The 24,023-nt window shown below is 40.6% G+C and overlaps 1 protein-coding gene across 1 annotated transcript in view; it reads left to right on the top strand.

The window, feature by feature from the left end:
* The window catches only part of ptprt (protein tyrosine phosphatase receptor type T), a 350,127-nt gene that overhangs the window by 160,645 nt on the left and 165,459 nt on the right, over positions 1-24,023 (top strand). Inside the window, exon 11 of the mRNA XM_034149943.1 lies at positions 7,237-7,346. Coding sequence (XP_034005834.1) covers positions 7,237-7,346 — 110 coding nt within the window. The remainder of the gene's footprint in view (positions 1-7,236; positions 7,347-24,023) is intronic.

Below are 24,023 nucleotides of genomic sequence, written 5' to 3'. Positions count from 1 at the left end.
AAAAGGAAATTCTGTTAGACATCCATCTTTTTTGTTTTTGTTAGATTCAATTTGTGGCTGTAAAAGGCTGAACAGAGACAGGATGTTTCCAAAAAGCTTTTCTCAACTGATGTGCATCAGACTAAGAACATCAAAGCCTTTGTCTGTGGTTGCTTCTGTGAAATATTGCACTCTCATCCACAGTGACCAACAGGGAGTGCAGATTTAACCTAACTTCCTGCATCACCAACATTATGCACAGCCAATAGCAAACACAATAAAAGGTCATATATCATACAATGGTGAGATGAATTCCAACAAGTGTCCAATGATCAGGAAGATAAGGAGGAAAGTGAGGTAGAAAAACAAGAAGTGAAGCAGGAAATTCACAAACACACATCAGTCAGTCCGCCCTCCTGGCACTGTCTGTCTACTTCTCTCTAACATTTAGAACAATTCACACCCCTCAGTGTGCACATGCACTATTGTGTTCTGGTGTCTAGTGCTACAGTGTACACTTTTTGCGCATGTGTGACTGTTCTTGTGTGTGAATTTGTGTGTTCAACTGTTTGACAGCATCACTCCCTGACAAGGTGTCAGACACCATTTCGTTAAAAAGTGTGAAAGTGTGTATCTTCCCTAAAAACACACATTTACAGCACACACTGTCGTTGCTAGGTAGATGTTGTTATATTGAGTTAACTGTCGGTGTAGAGTAGCAGACCTGTCTACACCGGGCTGTGGGACTTAAAGGAGTGACTTGCACTGTGGCTGGCAGAACAGCTTGGTGCGCCTACAGTATGTACTGTTGAAATCTACATATATGGACATGTGATATGAAGTATTTGGTGGCAATTTCATTTATATCTTTCTATATTTATCTTACTCTTATTTTAGCTTTTGCAGACCATTTACATGCACAAAAACGATATAACACACTACAGCAAAGGGAAAACCTGAAAAGTGTAAATGGGCCCCTTTAAACGTACATGACTATTGGGTAAAGTGTGGACTTCAGTCAGTTATTATTCAGTTACACCATACTTTAAAAGACAAAGTGAATCGAACAATGCACTAAATATGCATGTTTGAGTGGTGCAGGAAAATGGTGCAGAAAAAAGTGCTGCATTACAGTTCTTTAAGCAGAGCTACTGAAAGCTTTTTTTCGATGCCTTCAAAATGAAAACATGAAAGTTTGTAATTTTTTTACCCCATAAAATTGGGGAATGCAAAAGGATTTTCATAGTGCTTATCTTTTGAGCAACATCAAATAAAAGTATAAAGCTGACAGTTTATTCTCAAAGTCACCGTTTCATCAGGTGAGAGTTTTCCCCTGACAGGACGCAGTTAGACCGATGACATTGTAATTAACTATGACCTCATAGACGTTTTCGTATTAGGTTTTCCATCCAAATGACTTTTATTTAAAAAAAAAAAATGATTGGCTCACCAGTGTTGGAAAGTAACTAAGACAATTTCTTTTTACAGTTCCTTTACTCCACTACAGTTTAAGGCACATATTCAACTTTTTACTCCACTACATTCAATTACATATAACATTAAATAAGCGAATACATTATGATGTACTCTTATGGATTAGGATACGTGGCAGTATACACAGTTCAATCAGACAACTCACGTGTTTCTTTGACATGTTTATCAGAAGCAGCATATAGTTTGAGTTTGGCGTCTTGGCTCGGGCCTCATCACTCCACAGATATACACAGAACATTGAGTGATGATTAGATAACTATCCCCCGAGCCTACAGGTGGAAGCTGGGGTTGAAGCTGATGTGGTGGTGGGGGCAGGCGAGCAGCAGCAGCATGAACACAGCATCAGGAACATGAACACAGCATCATCGTGGAAGCAGCAGCATCATTATCGAGGCAGAGGCAGCAGATCTGGCAGCTTGAATAGAGCGGCAAGTTTAGGAGAATGTGATTGATTGGTTGTAAGAGGGACGAGGTGTCACGTGTTAAAGTATCATTGTTACTCGAGCTGACGGCCTGAACTAGCTCGCAGGCTTCGCCCCATTTATCAAAATTAGCTACAGCTTTACCAGCAGCAAAATCAAAACAATGAACACATTATTGAATCACTAATTACAATCCAGTGACATAAAATCAATTTTTCAGAAAATGGCCTTTCTGCATAAAGACTACTTTCACGTTTTGTCCTTTAAGTACATTTGACTTTTAATACTTTCATACCTCACATTATGAATGCAAGGTTTTTACTTAACTGAGTATTTCTACACTGTATTATTACTACTTTTACTTAAAGGGGACCTATCATGCAAAATGCACTTTTGTACGTCTTTTATACATGAATATGTGTCCCCGGTGTTCCAGGGAACTCACCAAGTGTCAGAAAACACAACCCTCTCTATTTTCCTCCATACCCAAATCTCTAATAAAGGGGCTGCAACGGATCTGATAAAAACTGATCCAGATTTGAACACTGTCCTGACGTCAGGACGGTGGCGCTACGGCTATTGGGCCAACTCTCCACCTATCAGGGGAATGTGGGGTTGGGCCACGGCCGGCCATTGCCACTCGAAAGCGATGGAGACGCTGTAGTACATATGCCAGGCCTGTAAGTGGCGCTGTAGTCTGCCACAAAAGCAGCGAAGTAGACTTCCCGCGCATGGTTACCATGGTTACCCTTCTGTTTATTCTCCGCTGTGGCTTTTTTTCTCCCTCCCCGAGGCAAGCGTTTGCTCCTGCTGCTTTAATTCAATGCAATCCCTCCCCGTCGAGGCAAGCACTGTAATTCTCTCCGGTTAGTCCACCAGCAGATGACAAACACCCACCTCTCCGCCTCTTCCAAGGAACGAGGGGACCGTGCGGCAGAGTTTCAGTTAGGTTTTCTTTCGCTGGTCAAGATGTCCGTTAGTTTAAATCTTCCGGACAAAATTTGAAAAGTGCCGGTCAAAGGTCTTCTTTGTTATTTATTGGGCTTTAAAACAAATGAATAACGACTCTATATAATAATAGGCTATAATAAAACACGGAGGACGGAGATCTATTTTTCTCCCCCTCTTCTGACTTGATCAGAGCGGCTCCCCTCTCCTGCAGGGGGGCGTGGTCAGCTGCAGCTCACAGAATCAGCCCCCTGCAAAAACAGGGCTGGAGAACAGCAAATAGAGCGAAATGAGGCATGGCTAAAATGCATGATCTGTTTGGTATTTTGAAAACAGAAACTTATAAATATACCTTATATAGGTATGGCCCTACAATATATCATTTAAATATAGCATGATAGGTCCACTTTAAGTAAGTTATGTTCTCATGCCATCCTTATAGGGTGTTTGGTTAAGGATCTGACTATTTAAATCTCACACATTTGAGCAGAGCAGCTTAACATTACAGCAATATCTGAATTCAGAACTCCTTGTTACAATTATCTCTACAAGAGAATTGCATACCCAGCAGAAGCTCTGATTATGTGTTGCTGCATTCATCAGGGAAGTCATTAACTGAACAATTATAATCTACAACATGTGTATGTTATTGCATGACAAAGCACAAATGTAACTGATGCTCAAAGAGAGAAAGGTACTATTAAATGTCACATTAAATCTGTTTCTCAGGTATGTTTCTTGTAAGCTGAATAGAAATACTCTGTGCATTAGTTCATTTTCAGAAAGTAGCCTGATATATAAAGCGACTTCATCTTTTTAGAGTATAAGAAATATAATCAAATACCCTGTCATATTTCATTGTTGGGACCGTCCTTCTTGATAAAATGATATGTCTGGCATGAGCAGCAGGTTTCATTCTGCCTTATAGGAGAAAAACCCAAATGAGATTTTCCCTAACTCAATATTGAGAAGGTTACTAGATATTTGAAACTTTTGTTACACTAAACCACAGGATTATGTGATACAACTCCTTTCTTCTCAGATTCCTTGCACTTTCCTTTTTTTTCACACTTCTTTGATGTATCAAAATATATATATTTATGAATGTTGTAGTATAGGAGAATGGCACTTTTGTACAGGATTTCTTTCACACGTCAGTAATTGACAAACTTACTTGCTGTATTTCATGATGTGTTTAATGGCTGCAGGAAAAGTTAGCATCATTAGGCGCTTTCACACCGCAGTACTTTTCCCACTTTAGTTCCGATATAGTTCCGAAATGTTGCGTTCACACCAAAAAAATCCGGAACTAAAATTTGTTCATGAGAACCTTTTTACCACCTTTTCCCAGGGACTTTCGTGGGAGAAAAAGGTTCCTATGTCTGATTGGCTGGGCGGAATGCCCCGTAAAACTCCAAAAAGGTTTTGTGAAGCCGCCATTTTATTATCCTCGCATTAGCATTATTAGCATTAGCATTCGTCATCATCATCGGCGGTCACTCGTAGTCGAGTATGACTGTCCTCCTTCTTGGTCCTTGTGGGTCTTCAGGTGGGCATAGAGGCCGATTCTGGACCCGATTATTCTTGTGCAGTGTGGACAGGGGAATGTAGTGGTGGAGGGTTTGGGTTGGACCTGTTTGATGGTTGCTCTCTCCTTCCTGAGTCTGCACTTGTCTTGTTCAGCATGGCAGAGGTCATCATTATATAGTGCAGCACCCTCACGGACAAGGTTTCTCCAGGTCGCCCTGTCTGTTGCCATGTCTTCCCTAGCTTTTAGGTCTATGTGGCACTTCTTTAGGTTTGTTTTTATGTTATCTTTGTACCTCTTCTTTTGGCCTCCAGGGACCCGTTTCCCTTTAACAAGCTGGGAATAAAGGACTTGTTTTGGAAGGCGAGAGTCAGGCATGCGGATAACATGGCCAGTCCATCTGAGCTGGTTTTGGGCAATGGTGGCAGTGATGGTGGGAATGTCAGCCTCCTCCAGGACGCTGGTGTTAGTGCGCCGATCCTCCCAGCTAATCCTGAGGATTTTTCGGAGGGATCTCTGATGGTATGCCTCAAGTGCCTTTAAGTGCCTGCTGTATGTGGTCCAGGCTTCTGATCCATACAGAAGAGTGGGGAACACCACAGCTTTATAGACCAATATTTTGGTCTTTGCTTGGAGGTCACGGTTCTCAAAGACTCTTCCTTAGCCTTGAGAAAGGCCCACTGGCACAGCTGAGGCGATGGTGTATTTCATCATCAATAACAGCTTTTGATGATAGGAGGCTGCCAAGGTATGGGAAGTAGTCCACATTTTCCAGTCTGATGTTGTCAATGGAGATGTTTGGGGGTAGGACAGGCGTACTGCTGTTTGGTGGTGGTTGGTGGAGGATTTGAGTCTTTTTTATGTTGATGGCTAGACCAAGCTGTTTGTATGCTTTCACAAAGGCTGATAGGATACCCTGTAGGTCCTCTTCCGAGAGGGCTACAAGGGCGTTGTTGTCCACATACTGCAGCTCCATGATCGATATGGTGGTGGTTTGACCTTTAGCCCTGAAACGGTTGATGTTGAGGAGTTGGCCGTCAGTTCTGTACATGATGTTGACTCCCTGGGGCAGATGCTTGCTTGTGAAATGTAGGATAGCAGCAACAAAGATGGAGAATAGCGTTGGAGCGATGACACATCCCTGTTTGACTCCTGTGTCGACCCGGAAGGGTTCAGTTTCGTCTCCACTGCCACTGAGTACCGTGGCTGATATATAGTCATGCAGCAGTCTCAGTACCCGGATGTATTTTTCTGGGCAGCCAATCTTTGCCAGTACCAGCCAGAGGGCCTGACGGTTCACTGAGTCGAAGGCTTTGGTGAGGTCTATAAAGGCCATGTATAATGGTTGATTTTGTTCCCGGCATTTTTCTTGCAGTTGGCGAGTAGTGAAAATCATGTCTGCCTCTGTTTGGGCGAAATCCACTCTGAGACTCAGGAAGGATGCTTTCTGACAGGGGGGTGAGTCTGATGGCCAACACCCGAGCTAGGGCTTTCCCTATGGTGGACAAGAGAGAAATGCCACGGTAATTTCCGCAGTCTGCCCTGTCTCCCTTCTTAAATATGGAGACAATTAAGGCATCCCTAAGCTGAGCAGGGATTTCCTCTTCTTCCCAGATTTTGAGAAGCAGGGCATGGATGTGCTTAAGAAGATCGGGTCCGCCTTTCTTCAGGACTTCTGCTGGGATGCCGTCGGGCCCAGCAGCCTTGTTGTTTTTCATATTCTTAATGGCATCCAGCACCTCACCCAGGCTGGGTGGTTCTCCCATGCTTTCAACTATGGGCTGTTGAGGGAGTTGGTCAAGAGCCTCCATCCTTATAGTGCTCTTTCCACCTGTTTGCTATTGCATCCTTGTCCTTCAGAAGCAGGAGCCCATCTTTAGAGCGGAGGGGGGTTAGGCGGCGATAGCTGGGACCATATACCGCTCTTGTGGCATCAAAGAATCCTCTTGTATCACCAGAGTCGGCAAGCTGCTGGATCTCCAGAGCCTTCTTTGTCCACCACTGGTTCTTCAGTTTCCTAACTTGCGTTTGGACGGCTGCCTTCGCTTTGGCATGGGCTGCTCTTTTCACCTAGCAGTGGATGTTATTTTGCCAGGTGATGAAAGTTTGCCGCTTGATGTCAATGATGATGATGATCCTTGCATTAGCATTATTAGCATTATTAGCATTAGCATTAGCCCAGCGCACAAACGCAGAGAGACTAACTTATGGCAACACAAAAGAAAACATGGGAGCGGTGGAGATGAGGAGGTGTCGGCGTTCTGGCGATTTACTCGGAAGGCTTCAGTAGAAGCTGCTGGGAGTCCCAGCAGCTTCTACTGAAGCCAGTCCCCAACTCCGGGGACTTCCGGCCGGGGACTTCGGGTGGCAGTATACGCCGTGAAGTTGTTTGCGGCCTGCCAGTAAACCCAAAGCAGAAGAAGAAGAAGTGACGTCAGCGGCTTCATTTGCCTAATCCACCCCCAGGGACTTATTCCGGTGTGAACGCGATCTGTACTTAGTTCATGAGAACTGAAGACTTCTCATGAACTAAGTTCTGATGAACCTTTGTGGGAAAAGTACTGCGGTGTGAAAGCGCCTATTACATGTTGAAGTCATTGTTGTATAATGATAAACTGATGTAGGTAAAGTAGAGTATTGTGAATCGTTAAGATTTGTATTCCTTATTAGGATAAAGTCACCGATACAATTACATGTCTGCTAATGAACGGGTCATTTTACAGTTCATGATTTGGCAGAAAGCCTTTACACTACAAAGACAAATTGTGTCACCCATAATTATTTTACTATAAGTGTTGTTATACGGACAGTCAATATACTCATTGATGTTACATTTTATTTGAATGTTGTGTCATTGTCCCACAGTGCCTGCCTCAGTGCCGATGGAGTCCCTGCAGAACACGCCCTACGAAGAGAAGATCTTCATGCAGTGGAAAGCTCCCAATGAGACCAACGGGGTCATCACACTGTATGAGGTCAGTCAAAGAGTTCCGACTCACGCTCACTGCACACCATACAAGGTCATGTTACAGATCATTGGTTTGAACCCATACTGGAAAGCTAACTAAATCTGCAGTGTGTAAGAATTAGAGGGTTGCAAGTTGAATTTCATTATGGATGCTATTCAAAAAAAACTGTGGCAAATTCTAATTACAGAAAAATAAGTTATGTGTTAGTCATATGCAAGGTGAAATTGGTAGAAAATACACTTATATGCAGGACTATATGAACACAATGAATTCAAATTCTTTTGAAAGGAGAGTCAGAGTTGGAAATGAAAAGAAAGTGGAAGAAAGACTTCTCCCCAGACAGTCCTTGAAACAATGTTTGGGAGTGAGTGAGATAGAGAGATATATTGCCATTTTCACTTTTTGTGTGTGTGTGTGTGTGTGTGTGTGTGTGTGTGTGTGTGTGTGTGTGTGTGTGTGTGTGTGTGTGTGTGTGTGTGTGTGTGTGTGTGTGTGTGTGTGTGTGTGTGTGTGTGTGTGTGTGTGTGTGTGTGTGTGTGTGTGTGTGTGTGGTTGTAGACGTTTTATTCGGGTTGAAGTTGAGTTGAGCCCTCCATCTAATGAATTATTGACCCATTCTCTGCCTCCTGTCTGCCTCTTATATCACTGCATCAAGGAGCTACCTCACACCAAGACCAGGCAGGGCTATTAGTGTGTGTGTGTGTCAGGGTTTCCGTTAGCCGGTAATTACCGGTTTTTGGCTGGTAAAATGTATTCAAAACCGGTAAATTCAAAGCCTGCCAGTCAAAATGTCCGGTAATAATTAGGGATGCTCCGATCGATTGGCCGCCGATCATTATCGGCCGATATTCACTCTTAATAGTTTGATCGGTGCTCTCTATAAAGGCCGATCAGGAGAGCTGGATCTGATCGATATGGACATAAACGCGAGTGAAGTATAACCGGACGCGAGAGAGAGATCAGAGATCAGATCAGCTGCTGAGTCTGACGGAGACACGCAGCTCTGCATGATCACCTGAAGCCCCGCCCACTGTTTAGCGCGCTGCATGAGATACAGACGGGCTGTCAGGAGAGAGAGGGGGAGAGAGGAAAAGAGAGGCTCTGTTTCTCCCGTGTTATTATTCAAAGTTAATGTAAACTTTTGAATAATGTACTTTATCTACTACAAGTAGTTTGTTTGAATGTAATAATTATGTTGTTTGTTGTTTGTGGAATCATTTATTGAAAAATGAATCTGAACTTTTCGATCTGTTACGATTATAAACTGAAGCAATATAAAAATGAGCCCCATTAACTGAGTTTTAAACATCAGCATATCCGGTCATAGTCCGCTAATTACCTGCTAACAGAAACTCTGCTACACAATTATTATTATTATTATTGTTGAAACATGACCGGTAAGTTTCAAATTTGTCCGGTAAAATAAATTATTTCCGGACATTTGACCGGCAGGAAAAAATCCTAGCGGAAACCCTGGTGTGTGTGTGTCTGAAAAAGGGTGAAGTACCAAGCAAAAGGCATGTGTGTTCTTGGTTAAGTTGCTGAGTTTTTGAGTGAGTGTGAGAAAGAAAGTGACTTGGCAAGCGATACAAAATGTGTGTACGAGACCTAAGTGAAGTACTCAGTGAGAAAGTGTGTTGTGAAGTTTCTGAATGTGTATGTGTGTGTGTGTGTGTGCATGGTTTTGAGAAGGGGAATGTGTTAAGTCGGGAATGTGTGGTGGAAATGTGTAAGAAAATGACATCAGTGTTTGAGTAAGTGTGCGTAGTTTGGAAAACCTGCCTCTGCAAACATGAAACACATCTTGATAATACTCATCAATAAATCTAGTATCTTTCTATTATTCCTTTCTTTAAACATGTTTAAAAATGGCCATCAATTCCCATAGTTCAATACTGAATCATGAAATCACTAACGTTTTTAGTGGCCAGCAGAGGCGATAGTAATATAGTAGTAATAGCATGTGCTACAAAGACCCAAAACACTTCAAAAAGGAGAAACGCACTGCAATAAAAAAAATGATGCAAATATAACAACAGGCTGGTTCCAAAACACATGCAAATGAAGAAACATCTTCACCTACTGTACTTAATAAAACATACGCAGCGTTTACTAAGACAGCTGCAAATAAAAAAATCTGGAAGAAGCTCAAAACACAACGGAAACGGGGACAGTAAAAAGTGACACACACAGCTGGGACCAGTGCTTGTGCTTGTCGACGTTCAGGAATTATGAAGTAGGCCAACTGTCACTGTCAGCAGAGTCTGTTTCATAATTTTAAGTGTTTTCTTAGTACATTTGAAATGACTAGGGGAGGCTGTGGCTCAGCTGTGGCTCAGTGGTATAGTGCGCTGAACTTAGTGCGCTGAACTTTGAATCAGGGGATAGCATGTTCAAGTCCCACTACAGTCAGCATGTCGTTGTGTCCCTGGGCAAGACACTTCACCCCACATTGCTCCTGATGGGATTGCCCACAGTACTGAATGTATGTAAGTCGCTTTGGATAAAAGCGTCTAACAAGTGACAAGTGACATGTAATGACTAGGTTAGCTTTAAGAGCTAGCTAGCTTACAACAGATCTTACAATAATATCGGGAGGAATCATGTGATGACATTGTTAAAATAAGCCAATAAAACGTACATTTTAGGTACGTTTCCAGTACTGGTGACAGTTGGCTAACTTTATCATCCCTCAACCGGAACAAGTAAAAGCTGCTCAAGTTACGTCAAGTTGATAAATGTTTTCTAAATGCTGCACATGTGTGTTCAAGTGGATGAAGAAGTTTCTTCATATGCATGTGTTTCTGAAACTGCAGCGCGTTTCTCCTAATAAACGTGGTTTGGGCGGTTTTAACGCGTATGCCCCTGTAGGCCACCGTAATTGTTTCAATAAAAATTATGTAAAAAACATTGGAAAAAGTGCAAAAATCTTGCATTTGAGAAGCCTGGAAAAACAAACGTTTGACATTTTATTCAACATACGACTACATTAATTCTTAATCTGAATCTTTTGACTTAGCGTTTCTGAACTCTACTGAACATATTTCAAATGTGTGTTCTTCATATTACTGTATAGCTGCTCTCTTTTACATCATATTCTCCCATCTTCTATCTAATTACCTCTATTTTCTCCCAAGCCCTCTCTATATCCATCTCCAGTCTCTCGGCTCTTTCTGTGCAGCTAAAAGACCACTTAGCACCATCTCTTAGACCTCCATTAGACCTCGAACCCAGAGCTTGAAAAAACACTCCTCACAGTTAATAAACCTCTGGGGACTATCATCAGTTTGGCCTTGTTTTGTGTCTGTTTCATTAATGTGGATCTAAGCTCCCTGCCCTCTCTGCCCGGGCGGAGGCGGCACGACTCAGCATCTGTTAAACATATCAGAGCCTCCACACAATGCGCTGCTATTAGAGATAATTACTATAATTGCAGCTATTGACAGGATTAAAGGCATCATCTGCGACATCTAAAGGGCCTCTTGTTGTATGCTATCCTGCTCTGTTGTCTCTTGTGTTCTCTGTTTTCTTCTCCTTCTGTTTCCCTGGCTTTTCAGGATAAAAAACAGATGAATTACACCCAGGACAATGACAGGAAAAGGGGGGGAATAGATTGGCGGAGGTGAATAATCTTGAGGAGAGATAAGAGAATGAGAAGAACACAGCGAGAACTGGGAGAGGAGATAAAATGTATTAAGTGGAAATGTGTCCAAAATTAGTAATTAATTCAGAGTGCAAATATGATCACTTCATCCCTTGCTTCTATTACTATAATTGCAGCTAATTACAGGATTAAAGGATACATCTGGGTGAGATCTAAAGGGACCGATCCCCCCCCCTTACCCCGTCTCCCCCCTCACTCCTTCTTGTCAAATTCATAAATGAGGAAGGATAAATAATGTCTGGGGCGAATAGTAGAGGGAGGAAGTGTGATGGATGGATGAAGGTATAGTGGGGAAAGACTTGATCAAATCTATATTACTCTGTCTTTTCCATGGATGTAGTAGGGAAGGACATTATTTTTAAAACGCCATCTTTGTGCTTAATCCTCTGTGATCTTTGTTTTTTTTAATCGTGCCACCAAAATAAAAATATTTACTGTACATTCATGTCTGTAGAATATGGAATAATCAAGCCTTGTAATCTGTTGTGTTATGTCCCATTTTCTTAATTCAACATTTACCATTTGGATTGAAAGTTAAACGAATAATCTGCTATACTCAACAGTAACCAGCAACTTTTGGAGATCAGGTAACATGATAAAACCAGATTAGACTTATTTAACGGAAGGTATTACTGTTATCTTCTTACATTGGCACGGCGGATTTAATTGGCACTTAATCGAATCAGTATTTCATTCTTAGCTGACAGTTACCGCTGATAAATGATTCCATCTGAACCTCCATTTTCAGGGCCAAGCAGGCGGCATTTTTGTCAAACTGAAAAACCTCTAATCCAAAATAATGACTGGCACATTTTGGATGAAACGGACATCATGGCAAGTGGACACAGTGGTTCATTTGAAATCCTTTGTTTCCTGGGCGAAATAGATTAGACAGAATTTGATACAGGATATTCACTCTGATCTTCTCAAACTGGCATGGTGCAGTTTAGTTGCTGGACAAGCTGTTGGTTGGGATTTAGCTGCATTTAGGGCTTACATGTGGGGATTGATACTATTGGTTTAACAAAAACAAAAAAAATCAAATGACCAAGATGTCTTGTGATTGAAAACAGAAAAAACTGTGCAAACTTATAATCATTTGTATTAGTATGTTTAGGTTCATGTTAGCTATATAAACAATCAGTTTGTCTATCTAAACATTGACTATTGAAAGCAATACTATTAAGTGGAACCTAATATTTTAACTTAATACTATTGCTTTCACCTAACCTAATACAATTATGTTTAATTTGTTGACATAATAAATGTAATTGAAGTCAACGTTTCAGTGAATTCAGTGCGTGCAATGGATGTTTTTTTAAATCACAGTAATATAATACAATAGAACTGTGCTCTCCTAGAAGCATACTGTATGTATTTGTAGATCAAGCTAAAATAAACTATCAATGCTACTGGATTATTTACCATGAAAGACCCGCTGCTCCCTGCCCTCTCTGACCCCTCAGATAACACACAGATATTGGCAGTCACTGAACTGAGAGCAGACGAGCACACACTGGTGCACACAGATCATAACCTTGTCAATCCCTTCTTTGATTGCCTCATCACACCATCAGGGCATTACAGGTCCGTTCTCTTGGCCAGTTACCCCCCCCGCTGCTCTCTGCAGAGACCTTCCTTAACCCCTGCGAGCCTAACATATGCTGGAGGTAACATCGATTGCAATAAAGCACTGAAGCAAATCATGTCATCACAGTTTTTCTGATTTGGTTTGACAACAAGTCAACGGTTTTCGTGTTTGAACCCAAGTACCATATCAGCTCGAAAGGTGATGATTTGTCTCAGTGTCTGTTTTCGAGGACATGATGAATAAAGAAGCTTAGGTTATATTAAACAAATCTACAGTTAAATATGTAACTTGTACTGTCCTGTGCAATGTAGCCTTCTCTTTGGACACACTCCACATCACATGATGTTCATTGAGAAACACCGTCAAACCAATGGTGTTGAGGCTTCCCAGCTCAGTTACTTCTACTTACCAATAGTACATGTATTTTAAGACTTTGATTTTATGACGTTGCTATTTGATAAGATATAAGGTATAGTGTACTATTTGAACAAATTAGATTAACTTAAACAAAGGGTTAAACGTTCCACATGTGAACAAAACTTTTCCCACCAGAAATGGATTGATAGATTATTAATAATTCATAATGAAAATGTTCTTTGTTCTGACATCGGTGGTTCTTCAGTCATGTAAATAACCACTGACCGTTATATTAGTAAAGGCAGAGATATTGTGATCGTATTCTGCTCAAAAACCTCTAGGGAAATAGTTGACTTTGGTCTGTGTCCTTTCTCATACCAAGGTCAGTGTGGTTTATTTTCTACCAGTTGGCTGATCTTCCTCTAACCTTAACCGAGTTTTTGTAAATGCAACTGAACCTTAATGACCTATTTTGTCAAAGGAAACCTTCAAAGCACTCAACCCTCCAGCTGCTCAATATCCAGCAGCGAGATCAGAGTAAAAAAACTCTAAGAATGTTTTGCTGACAAACCCAGGAGCTGTTTAATCCAACAGACTAAACGATAGGCTACTAGTACAGTATGTAGCTATTCTGGTCTGGTGTTGTGGGTGAATGACTCTGAAAATTCCTCTTTCCTCAAGAAGGGCCTTTAATCAATCACACAAACCAATACTGACCACCAGTCTGGTATTTAGTTACTCTGTTCCAAGCTGTTGGTTTCTGTAGAAATGGCAGACATATAGTTGCTGCATTCTCTTCTCTTATCACTGGATTCTGAACAAAGGGATGATTGGTTCTCCTTAGGAGGGGAGCAGAACCGCAAAACCCAACAGGGCGTACGACCACTCAAAAACAGCAAGGATCTTATTATCTGATTTCTGTGCCAACTCGAGCAACTGAAGTTTCATTTGGGAATATCAATGTTTTAAAAGGATGGCCTTATAAATACTCAGAACGTTAAGCTTTCACATTTAAGATAGTTGGAATACATTGTTCTGAATGGAAGTACATATATTCAGCTGATGAAGACTGGCACCTTGGTTATTTGTTGACTGGTATCAATGGCACATCTGGCCCATTTCAATGATGTCATGGCTAGATCATTGTATTTATAAAGCACATTTAAAAGATTAAAATAGTAAAACAGCATTGTGAAAACGACAATAAAATTCAAAAACTCTGTGAGTGCATGTCTTCAATTCGATAGTTCATTTGCTATGTGTATTTATTTATTTATTTACTAATAAATACTTGTATTACTTTGCAAAGTAAGCTAAGAAGCTTTTTTTTGTATATGTAGTCCTTGGACAGATCTTCCAAAGTCAGTCATTAAAACTGACATTAAAATGTATATATATATATATATATAGTATATATTATAATAATAACAATTGAACAATGATTAAAAACATGTAACACAGAGGCTCACAATACGGAACATGAGACAGGTTACAGCGGGACAAACAGACACAGGACAGTACAGTCAAATAGAATTGAACAGAGAATGCAGACTGACTGAAAGTCCTTTTTCTGAGGAGTCTTTAAAGGAGTCAATGGAGGGGAAAGGTGTCATTGTTATTGTATTGTAATTGCTGTTTAACATGTATTTCTTAATTAAATAATAAGACACAATTAAATACATTTCGTCTGGTTGAATTGGTGTATTGGACACCCTGGCAATCAGTGCTGCCGATTCCCGTTCTCTCCCTCTTAACAAGGTCAGCCTTTATTTACTCATGGATCACAGAATGGGCCTTTAGCACTGCTCTGCTGAGAAAAGTGTTTACTGACAAGAAGCTTGTTTGTGGATTTGACCTCAAAGACAAAGACTCAAAGCTTAACACCGTCTCTTACTGAAAGTTCACTTTGAGTCAGACACGAGCACGCACACACACTCAGACTGCTGATTAAAACTGGCAAGAGAAGATCTCCACAGAGCCTGCAGTACTTGATGTGTGTGTGTTTACGACCCTAGCAGATAAAAGACTGAAGGCATACAGCTCACACACACGCACATAGGAGTTTGTTTTTCTTCAAGATCTAAAAGAGCAGAAGAAAAGAGCAACATAGAATCAAAGCACTGCTGTGTTGCATGTAGAAAGAACGTGGATCAGAAATAATTGCTACCTTTAAAATCTAAAGACAGCGTCAACTGAGAAGCAATCTCATCCCTTCTTCCGTCTCCTCACCTTCCCCTTCTTCTCTTCCTCTGTATTGTTTTCATTTCTGTCAATAATGGACTATATTTAGTGTGGCGTTCAAGTCCTTGAGCTGCTGACCCCATTTACTCTGCCACACTGCCTCTGTGGCCTGCAGGGGAATGGCCTGGTATCACTTACACCTGTGTGTACGTGTGTAATGCAGCCCTGCTTTCCTATCTTTGTGTCCATGTGAAATATTTATTACAGCCCGGTGTGGTTCAGCCTCCCCAGCACACAGCTGAGGGAAATGGGCGAAGTGTACTCTAATAATTATAATCAACAGTTCAGCAGGAGATTTGCTCCTCTGGTTGTATTCAGGAAGTCTTTCACCACTTCTACCCCACAGTGTTGAAGAGAGAAGCTTTTATTTGTTACACTACACTATATTGTGTTCTGTTTTTAAGAATGTGCGGGCTTTTATATTCAGAAACAACAAATAAACCCAGCAACAGTTTTGTGCTTCTAAGGCGCTGGAATCATTTTAAATGTCAAAACAACTTGACTGGTAGGGAATTAGCTAAAAAGACTCTTTATAACAATATGACTCGCTAAGAAAATATGATATATATTTGTTGTCAACATGGCAAGAATGTCAACGGATGCCAATCAGTTTATGTTAGGATATTCCTTATGTATTTAATACAGGGGTGGGGAACCTTTTTCCATGATTTAAGTGGGGGGGGGGGGGGGGGACCTAACCTCCTCTAGGGGGGGTCCGGGGGGCATGCTCCCACGGGAAGATTTTTTTTTAAATGTTGAAGTTAAAAGCATCAATCTGGTGCACTTTGAGAGCAACATTAGGAGATCTATGGATACATCTCTCAACACCCATATGAAACAGAACTGTAAGCAGATTTTATTTTTCTATATGGATATTTTACAAATCACTTCCCTTTCAAACTGTATTCTTGTTTATTAACAACTTTTTTTTACTGTCATATAGTATTTTATACCTGTTTACTTTATTCTCTTATTTTTGTATAACTATAAGGATCATATAAAGATGTGCCTTTCAAGGTTCAAGGTTCAAGGTTCTTTATTGTCAATCTGACATAGCTACAGAGTAATTATGCAGTTGAAAATCTTATGTCACAGGCTTCTCCAACAATGCAACATAATAACATAACATAATAACAATAAGAGCAAGAGCAATACAAAAATAATAATAGTTATAAAAATGAAATAAAGTTATGATGTGGAATAGTGCAGTATGAGTCTATATACAAGTTATTGGAATGATATATATATATTAGGTATTAGATACATACTACTGAGTAGCAGTTGAATGTTTGAAGCCTTTACCTCACTGCTTGTAGAAACAGCTTCTTATATTTGTTAGCATAGCTAGCTAACCAGATGCTAATAACAACAAAGTTATTGACTGTATGATCAGTATGACAGATGAACAGATCGCCACTGGGCTTTCAACTAAAGACACAGCCACGCAGAAACTGCGGCATGTGTACGGCTCCTTATGGGTACTGCCATTTTTGGAAGTGGCGGAGCGGCGTTCTGGTGCTCTCCGTCAGAACTGCACCCCTGTCAGACGAGACATACACCACGTGATGACACGTTAGGCTCGTGTTGTGTTCAAGGACCCTGACCCTGACCAGGAAAAACATGCACTCGCTTGTTTAATTCTTTTGCGGTCTAGATTTCTTTAATTCTTTTCTTTTTTGCGTGTGTTTATAAATTACCTCGAGGGCCGTACCAAATGGTCTCGCGGTCCGTATACGGCCCGGAGGCCGGAGATTCCCCACCCCTGATTTAATAGATGAGAGGAATAATAAATCAAATCATTCCCTTTTTTCCTGCAAATTTGAGAAAATGCATTTAGAAAAGGGATTCAAATAAAATATATGGTTATGTAATATGTACTTTTGTGAGCATTAAACCCATAGTTGCATATAGTTATACATCATAACTCACTCAAGTCCTGCATCAAAATCATACGAGAGTGAAGTGTTAGCATCAACACATACTTAAAGTAAAGTACCAAACAACAGAACTAATGTTGCAGAATGGGCCAATTCATATTATTCATATTATTTATAGTTATTATACTCATTATAATTACCATGATTATTGTTGCATTATTGTATACTCCACTTCAATGTGGACACTGATTTTTTTTTAGATACTTCTGAAAAGCTTGTGAATTCATCAATGAAGTTGTGAATAATAACAAACTATAACAATACTTTATAATGTATGTTTCCATAATGTTTGATATAGAAATATGTTGCTGTAAAGTAACTGACATTATCAAACAAATCATGTGGAGTTAAAAGAGTGCAAGAATAGTGTAGAAGAACATGTATAAACTCAAGGAAAGAAGAAGTACATGGACATTGTCCTTAAGTATAGTACTCTATAGGTAAAGTGTACCTAGTTACTTTCCAACACTGCATACTAACCCACATACTTTTACCCATTTCTTCAAAGATGCTATTTTATCTATACACTTTGGATTGGCATACAACCGTTATGATATTTTCTTTCTCTTTTATTCCTGAAGGGAACATTTCTTCAGTTGTATAATCGTGTGTTAATTGTTGCAACTAATTCAAGAATAATCTCAATCTCAATCTTTATTTATTTATATAGCACATTTAAAACAACCTTCAGTTGACCAAAGTGCTGTACAGGCAATACATATTAAATAACACAATGGGAGTACAATAATAAAACAATAATTAAAAACATGATAAAAAGCACAATAACTAAAAACATATTAAAAAAACACATACAAATGTAAAAATGTAATGTTCAACTAGTATTAAAAGCCAGTGCAAAGAGGTGAGTTTTTAGCTGAGATTTAAAAAGTTCAATAGACTCAGCAGTCCGGATATGTACTGGGAGGGTGTTCCACAGTGTGGGAGCTGCAACACTGAAAGCCCTGTCACCTTGGGTTTTTTTCCTGCACATAAGAAATCACAGGCAGAACACATCAACTGTATAAACAATAAGTCATGTTCAAATACATATGAATACATGAACAGCAATAAGCACAGTTATCTTGAAACACTTTGAACACAGTGAAGCAAATCTGTCTGCCGGTAGTCAAAGGGAAGAGGATTATACACTCTGACACACAACACACACACACACACACACACACACACACACACACACACATACACACACACACATACACACACACACACACACACACACACACACACACACACACACACACACGCAGGATTAACCCCCGAGGCTCTAACCTCTCAGGCATAACAACGTCCTGCCCTGTAGCCAACCAGAGCTCCCCTCCACCCCCTCCAGCCAATCACAGGACCCCTTTTATCCCCACAGTCTAACAAACCAGCGTTTTAAGCGGTGGGCTGCCATAACAGTTATGCCTCCCTTGATATCTTTATCTCTCACATTTTCATTTTCTAATATTTCCCCTTATATTTCTCCCTTAGGCCTGGCCTACCACTGCTATGTTTATTTCTTTATTTCATATTTATCTCCTTCATGGTCCCAGCAGTACAGCCAGTTCTGCCTCTGTTCAGTTTATTCTTAATATATTTGTATATTACATTTCCACTTTACTAAATTGCTTTGGGATAGAGCAATATCAAATCTAAATAAACATTGAATTAGATCGGCCCTTTTGCTTTTTGCTTTCCAAATAGTACTTTTACACAAAAAAGCTAAGAGTTGTTACATTTGTTGCGATTAGTTACAAATGACTCACCCAACTTACGCTCTGCATAAACCTGTTAATACATGAATACAAAAGAGTAAACAACAAAAATGAACAAATGACAACAATGAGACTCCTCAACAAGAGAAACAGTTGCACACAAACTGAGTATTGTGTCTTTTTTAAAATGTGGATCTTGCTGATACGTTGGAAAAAAGCCAGGAACCTTTCTCTTGTAAATCACTGGCAATCTTTGGTGAATAGCTTGTCAGCAGATGATTTTTAATGTAGGAGTGAGAGCAGAGGAAGCATGCGTGGCCCACATTAGCATCTAGAGGGAGAGCGCTCTTTCTGTCACTCGTCTCCACTCTGCTGGCAGGAAGTTGCTGTGCGGCTGTCAAACAAGTGTCACTCGGATGCGGATTCGGGCCGTTTCCCGTCAAACTGTCACCACGGGCGGATTTCTTTGCTGCGATTTTTAACGCTTTATCTCTGATCACCTCTTCCAGGGGTGGACCTAGTTTCTGTACTCTTTGATACTTTTGGGGATTTTGATGTGAACTTCGGTCGCAGTTGGCTTCAAATGACAGGAAACAAGCACTTTCCAAAGCTCTTGTTTCCTGTCATTTGCTACATTTCATTCCCAGAGCTTGTCGTTCCTCCCTCTCGGCGGCTGATTTAGCGATTGAGGCCTTTGTTAGCAAGTAACAGCCTGGCTATTTATGAAGCTTGATTATTGTTGTGCTGCTGCTCATCTGTCTTCTTTTCATTTGATATCTGTCTCTTTCTTGTGTGTATTTATCTCAGAGAACAGTACTATGGCCTGGAAAATGTATTAGGCTATATTTAGTCCTCATCTCGCGCCATCCTTCTGAATTTCTCTGTCTCTCTTCTGTTTGCTTATCAAGAATCAATGGCAACAATAGATGCAGCGTGACCACACAATGTTATCAGACTTTCTGTTGCTATTTATTTCTGCTGTTAGCTTATCTTTGGGAAATTGGAACGTGGTATTGTGTGCACACAATATAGCATTTGGTTTGCCTTTCTATTCGCAGTGACCCAGAATGTCTTGACATTTTAAAGACGGGAAGCAGGAGAACAGTCTGTCCCAAATAGAAACTTCTAAAAACAGACATTCTGCAACTTAAGACAATGGGAGCCTACCGAGTTACAGAACAAAGCGGAAGGTGCCGGGTTACATGGTGAGGAGAGGAGAAGAGGACAAATAAGTGGTTTTCAAGGTTTTTTATATTTCAACTATTATTATGTTTCTGATTGTCAAGCCGGGGGTGGGACATACAAAGTGAAGGAGAATTATTAAGCAAGTCATTCTATGAATTCTCTACTTCTGTCCCCGCTCAGTTCTTTCTCTCTGTCAGTACAGGCAGCAGACATTTGGCCTTGGAGCTCAGGCAGCGTAGTGCATGAAGTTGACCTGTTTTCTCAGGCTCTTCATCAGCTGTGTTAAGCATTGAACCGCCTCTTACTTTCGGTAATTCTTTATTATTATACAATTATAACGTTCAGCATTAGAGGGCACGATAGGTGGTATACAATTATCTCTTTCATATTGGAAACAGACACCTGCATTTCCCTGCAGGGATTACTAGAGGTTTATCTTATCAGTGAGCAAGTCAGAACATATCAAAATACATTTGTTGGAGCTGATTTGGTATCTTTGGTCAATTTCATAGTATAGTTATCAAGTCCAACGTTGTATTTAATATCTCTTAACCAGCACAGATGAGTCTAATGAGTCTAGTGACTTAATCTTAAGAGATCATAAAAGGTAGAACAAAAAAAGCACACATGGATGAATGTATTCTTACTTCCTATTTAACAGATTTTCAGAAGAACCAAAAAAGGCAGTTTTCTCTGTTCTGAGTACAATGCAAGCCTGTTACTCCCTTATGATCCGGATCATAGCCAGAAATCCTCCTAACATGCTGGCAGGCCATCAAACACTCACTTAAATGTAGAGTGTCAGTTAAAAGAACGAAGCACCTGAATACACTGTTCTGCCTTTTATTAAGTGCATGAGTGAAGAGCGGATTTTATTGCCGTTAAAGTATAGTGGCGTCAATAAATTATCCTTTTTCAACCCATAATATGGATCATCTTGTTGTTTGTTGTCAGTTTAGGACACATAGGATCACTTTTATCTCATGGATATGTTTTAACATGCAGGTTAAAGGAATGAATAGCCTTTCCAATTCGAACAATGGATCCTCAGTATATAGAAGAAATAAGACAAAGGTTATATGCGACTAAGTGCCATATAGAGATGACCAATCAAAGGGCAAAACACATTTGCAGATTCTAATATGTAGTAATGTTTAAAACTGGATGGATTATATAGATAATGTTTCACAGTGATTGTCAATTGAACGACAAAGGTTAGGGGCAGAAAGTTAAACCAACTCCATTGAGTTATTGTGCTTTAATCTGCTCTGGATGAAAGGCTTACTTACGGCCCGTCCACACAGCAGCGTTAAAAAAATCTTGGAGGTGGGCGTATCTGAAGCTTGGGGATTTTTTGCGAGCAAGGCACCAACAACCAATCACATGAATCTCCCGCCCCCGACATACGAAGCAAAAAAGCCCGAAGTAAACTGGATATTATTTCCCCAAACAGGCGAAAACCTACCACTGTCTCTGCCACCTCCCTCCATGCCTGGCTCCTCCGGTTTGTATCCCGGTAGGTAAATAGGGACTGGTCATAAAGCACCTCCATGTTTTGGAATATGAGGAAATGACCTGCGGTATGTCTCTCCCAGCATACACGCCGTTTGATTGGCTAGCGCTTGAACTGTCAGATTTGCATACACGGGATTTGATTGGCTGACGCTTCCACCTCAGCTTCAAAAGTTGAACATTGTTCAACTTTGAATTCTGAAAATCCTGAAAATCTCCGCTCTGCTGCCCACAATGCAGTTCGGCGAAAAGTGAGGCAAAGTGACGTCACCCCATTCAAAGTGAATGGGCAGAAGCGTTCCAAGATTTTTTAACGCTGCTGTGTGGACGGTCCGTAAATGCTTCAAAAGTAGAGAGGTGGTCAACACATGGAAACTGTATTCAAGTGAATAGTAACAAAATAAAACGGAACAGAAAGAACAAACACCTTACACACTTCCTACTTAATTCAGCATGACAGAGAACAGCAACACTGAGATAGTGAGGAATGAAGCACAGCCGCACAGAGAATAAACAATGGAAAATGACAAAACTGAATTGAAATAGCATTTCTACAACACCGATCTCACAACGCCGCCTCGTAAACATTGTTTATTTCCATAAAACCTGGCTGCAGCTCTAAATGCTTGCCGTGCACACACACACACACACACACACACACACACACACACACACACACACACACACACACACACACACACACACACACACACACACACACACACACTGCAGCAGTGGTGTGTTTGATGAAGAGGGCTGCTAGGTAAAAGCTACGGCTTCTAATATTCACCAGCATCAATCTCATGCATGGACAAACAGAGGCAGTGGTAGGTGCAATCACACTTGGGCAAACACACACACACACACACACACACACACACACACACACACACACACACACACACACACACACACACACACACACACACACACACCTACAACAGCACAGTGTTTATTGCCTTTCTTTCCAATACGGCACCATTGTAATGGGTTTATTATAACTTGCAATGACAGTTCTGAAAATACACCTTTGCCTATTTTTCTTGACAATTGCTTTGTCTTTTTAGACAGACCATAAAGTCTGTAGTTGTACATGTTAATGCTTTGGGCCAGGTGTACCTGCGCAGCAGAGAGACAGAGAAAAACAACAAGAGCACGTAACACAGATGTTTTAAGATGTAATGATGATGAAACGTACTACTTTGAACTGATCTGTAACTAATCTCTACAATGATATACCTTTTTTTTTAAAACGCCCCATTATCATTTGGGGGATTTTCCCACATCTCTCTGACACTCTATGTAACATAATGACATCACTATGTACCATTATGTACAGACATATCTAAATGGTTGACCAATCACAACAGAGCCGGCCTCCTACCCAATCAGAGCAGACTGGGCTCTGGTTTCAGACAGAGGGTGAAAAGAGGCGCTGCAGCACAGGCAGTATGAGAACAATAAAGAGCTTTTTGAACATTAAAGCATTGAGACATGTCCCAGAGAAACAAAATGCAAATATAAACCTGAGAATGAGCACACTAGGAAGCAGTACAGTGACATTATCTCGATTTTATGTTCTTTCCACTTTAAAAACATATATATTATCAAGCTTTTTTTTTTTTACTTTCTTCGACTTACACATGAATTCAATCCTCAACCCTGCGGTGAGTTATCCCTCACAGACTCGCACTCTATTCCCCAAGATGCACTGCCCCGCTGCGTGCCTGCCTTTTCATTGACCAATAAAACAACCTGAGCTTTATGGCTCTACCGATTCCAATGGAGAGAAGGGAAAAGAGAGGGGAAGGAGGGGTGAAAAGAGAGACCTGAGCTTTATGACCCAAACTCAAATTGATGTATAGTGGAGAAATAGAGGGGTGTACCAAAAAAGGTAAACTCAATGGAAAGACTGATAAAACAGTGAGAATGTCCAGCATATAATATGGAAAGAAAAAGGAAGAGGGAAAGAGTGAGTGGGTAAAAGCAAGAGACAGAGAGAATGTTTAGCCCATAAAAAGATACAGAGCCATTCATGACTTGTAAAATAACAGCCATCGATGTGCAAAGCAAAACTGCAGCGTAGATGAAATAGATGATATTTTATTGTTCTAGCCCCCAAGTCCCAGTCTGTATAAATAGCTATTGATTTAACATGTTTTATTCCACCAGCCAGGCCAACTGTGAGGCCTGGGAGACGTCAGCTGTTCTGTTCTGCATTTTGGACTGCACACTTCTGTCGGATGAAGGTTTCGTCCCAAGTTCCTCCCAAGCGCGTTTAGTTGTCTGTCTGCGTTGTACCTGGGGACTTAGTGGAAAGTAAAGAAGATAACTTATAGAATATCTTATATCATTGTTTTACTTTCTTAGCACTGTCAAATAAACAGAAGGAGAATAGAGGAAGACTTTGTATTGTAGAACTTCATTGAAACAAGGCAACTTACTCGCTGAATTAAGCTGCCTTCATATGATAAGCAA

Source organism: Trematomus bernacchii, unplaced genomic scaffold (genome assembly GCF_902827165.1).
Source record: "Trematomus bernacchii unplaced genomic scaffold, fTreBer1.1, whole genome shotgun sequence".
Taxonomy (NCBI): domain Eukaryota; kingdom Metazoa; phylum Chordata; class Actinopteri; order Perciformes; family Nototheniidae; genus Trematomus; species Trematomus bernacchii.
The sequence above is the reverse complement of the archived record's forward strand: the minus strand, read 5'-3'. Positions and strand labels throughout refer to the sequence as shown.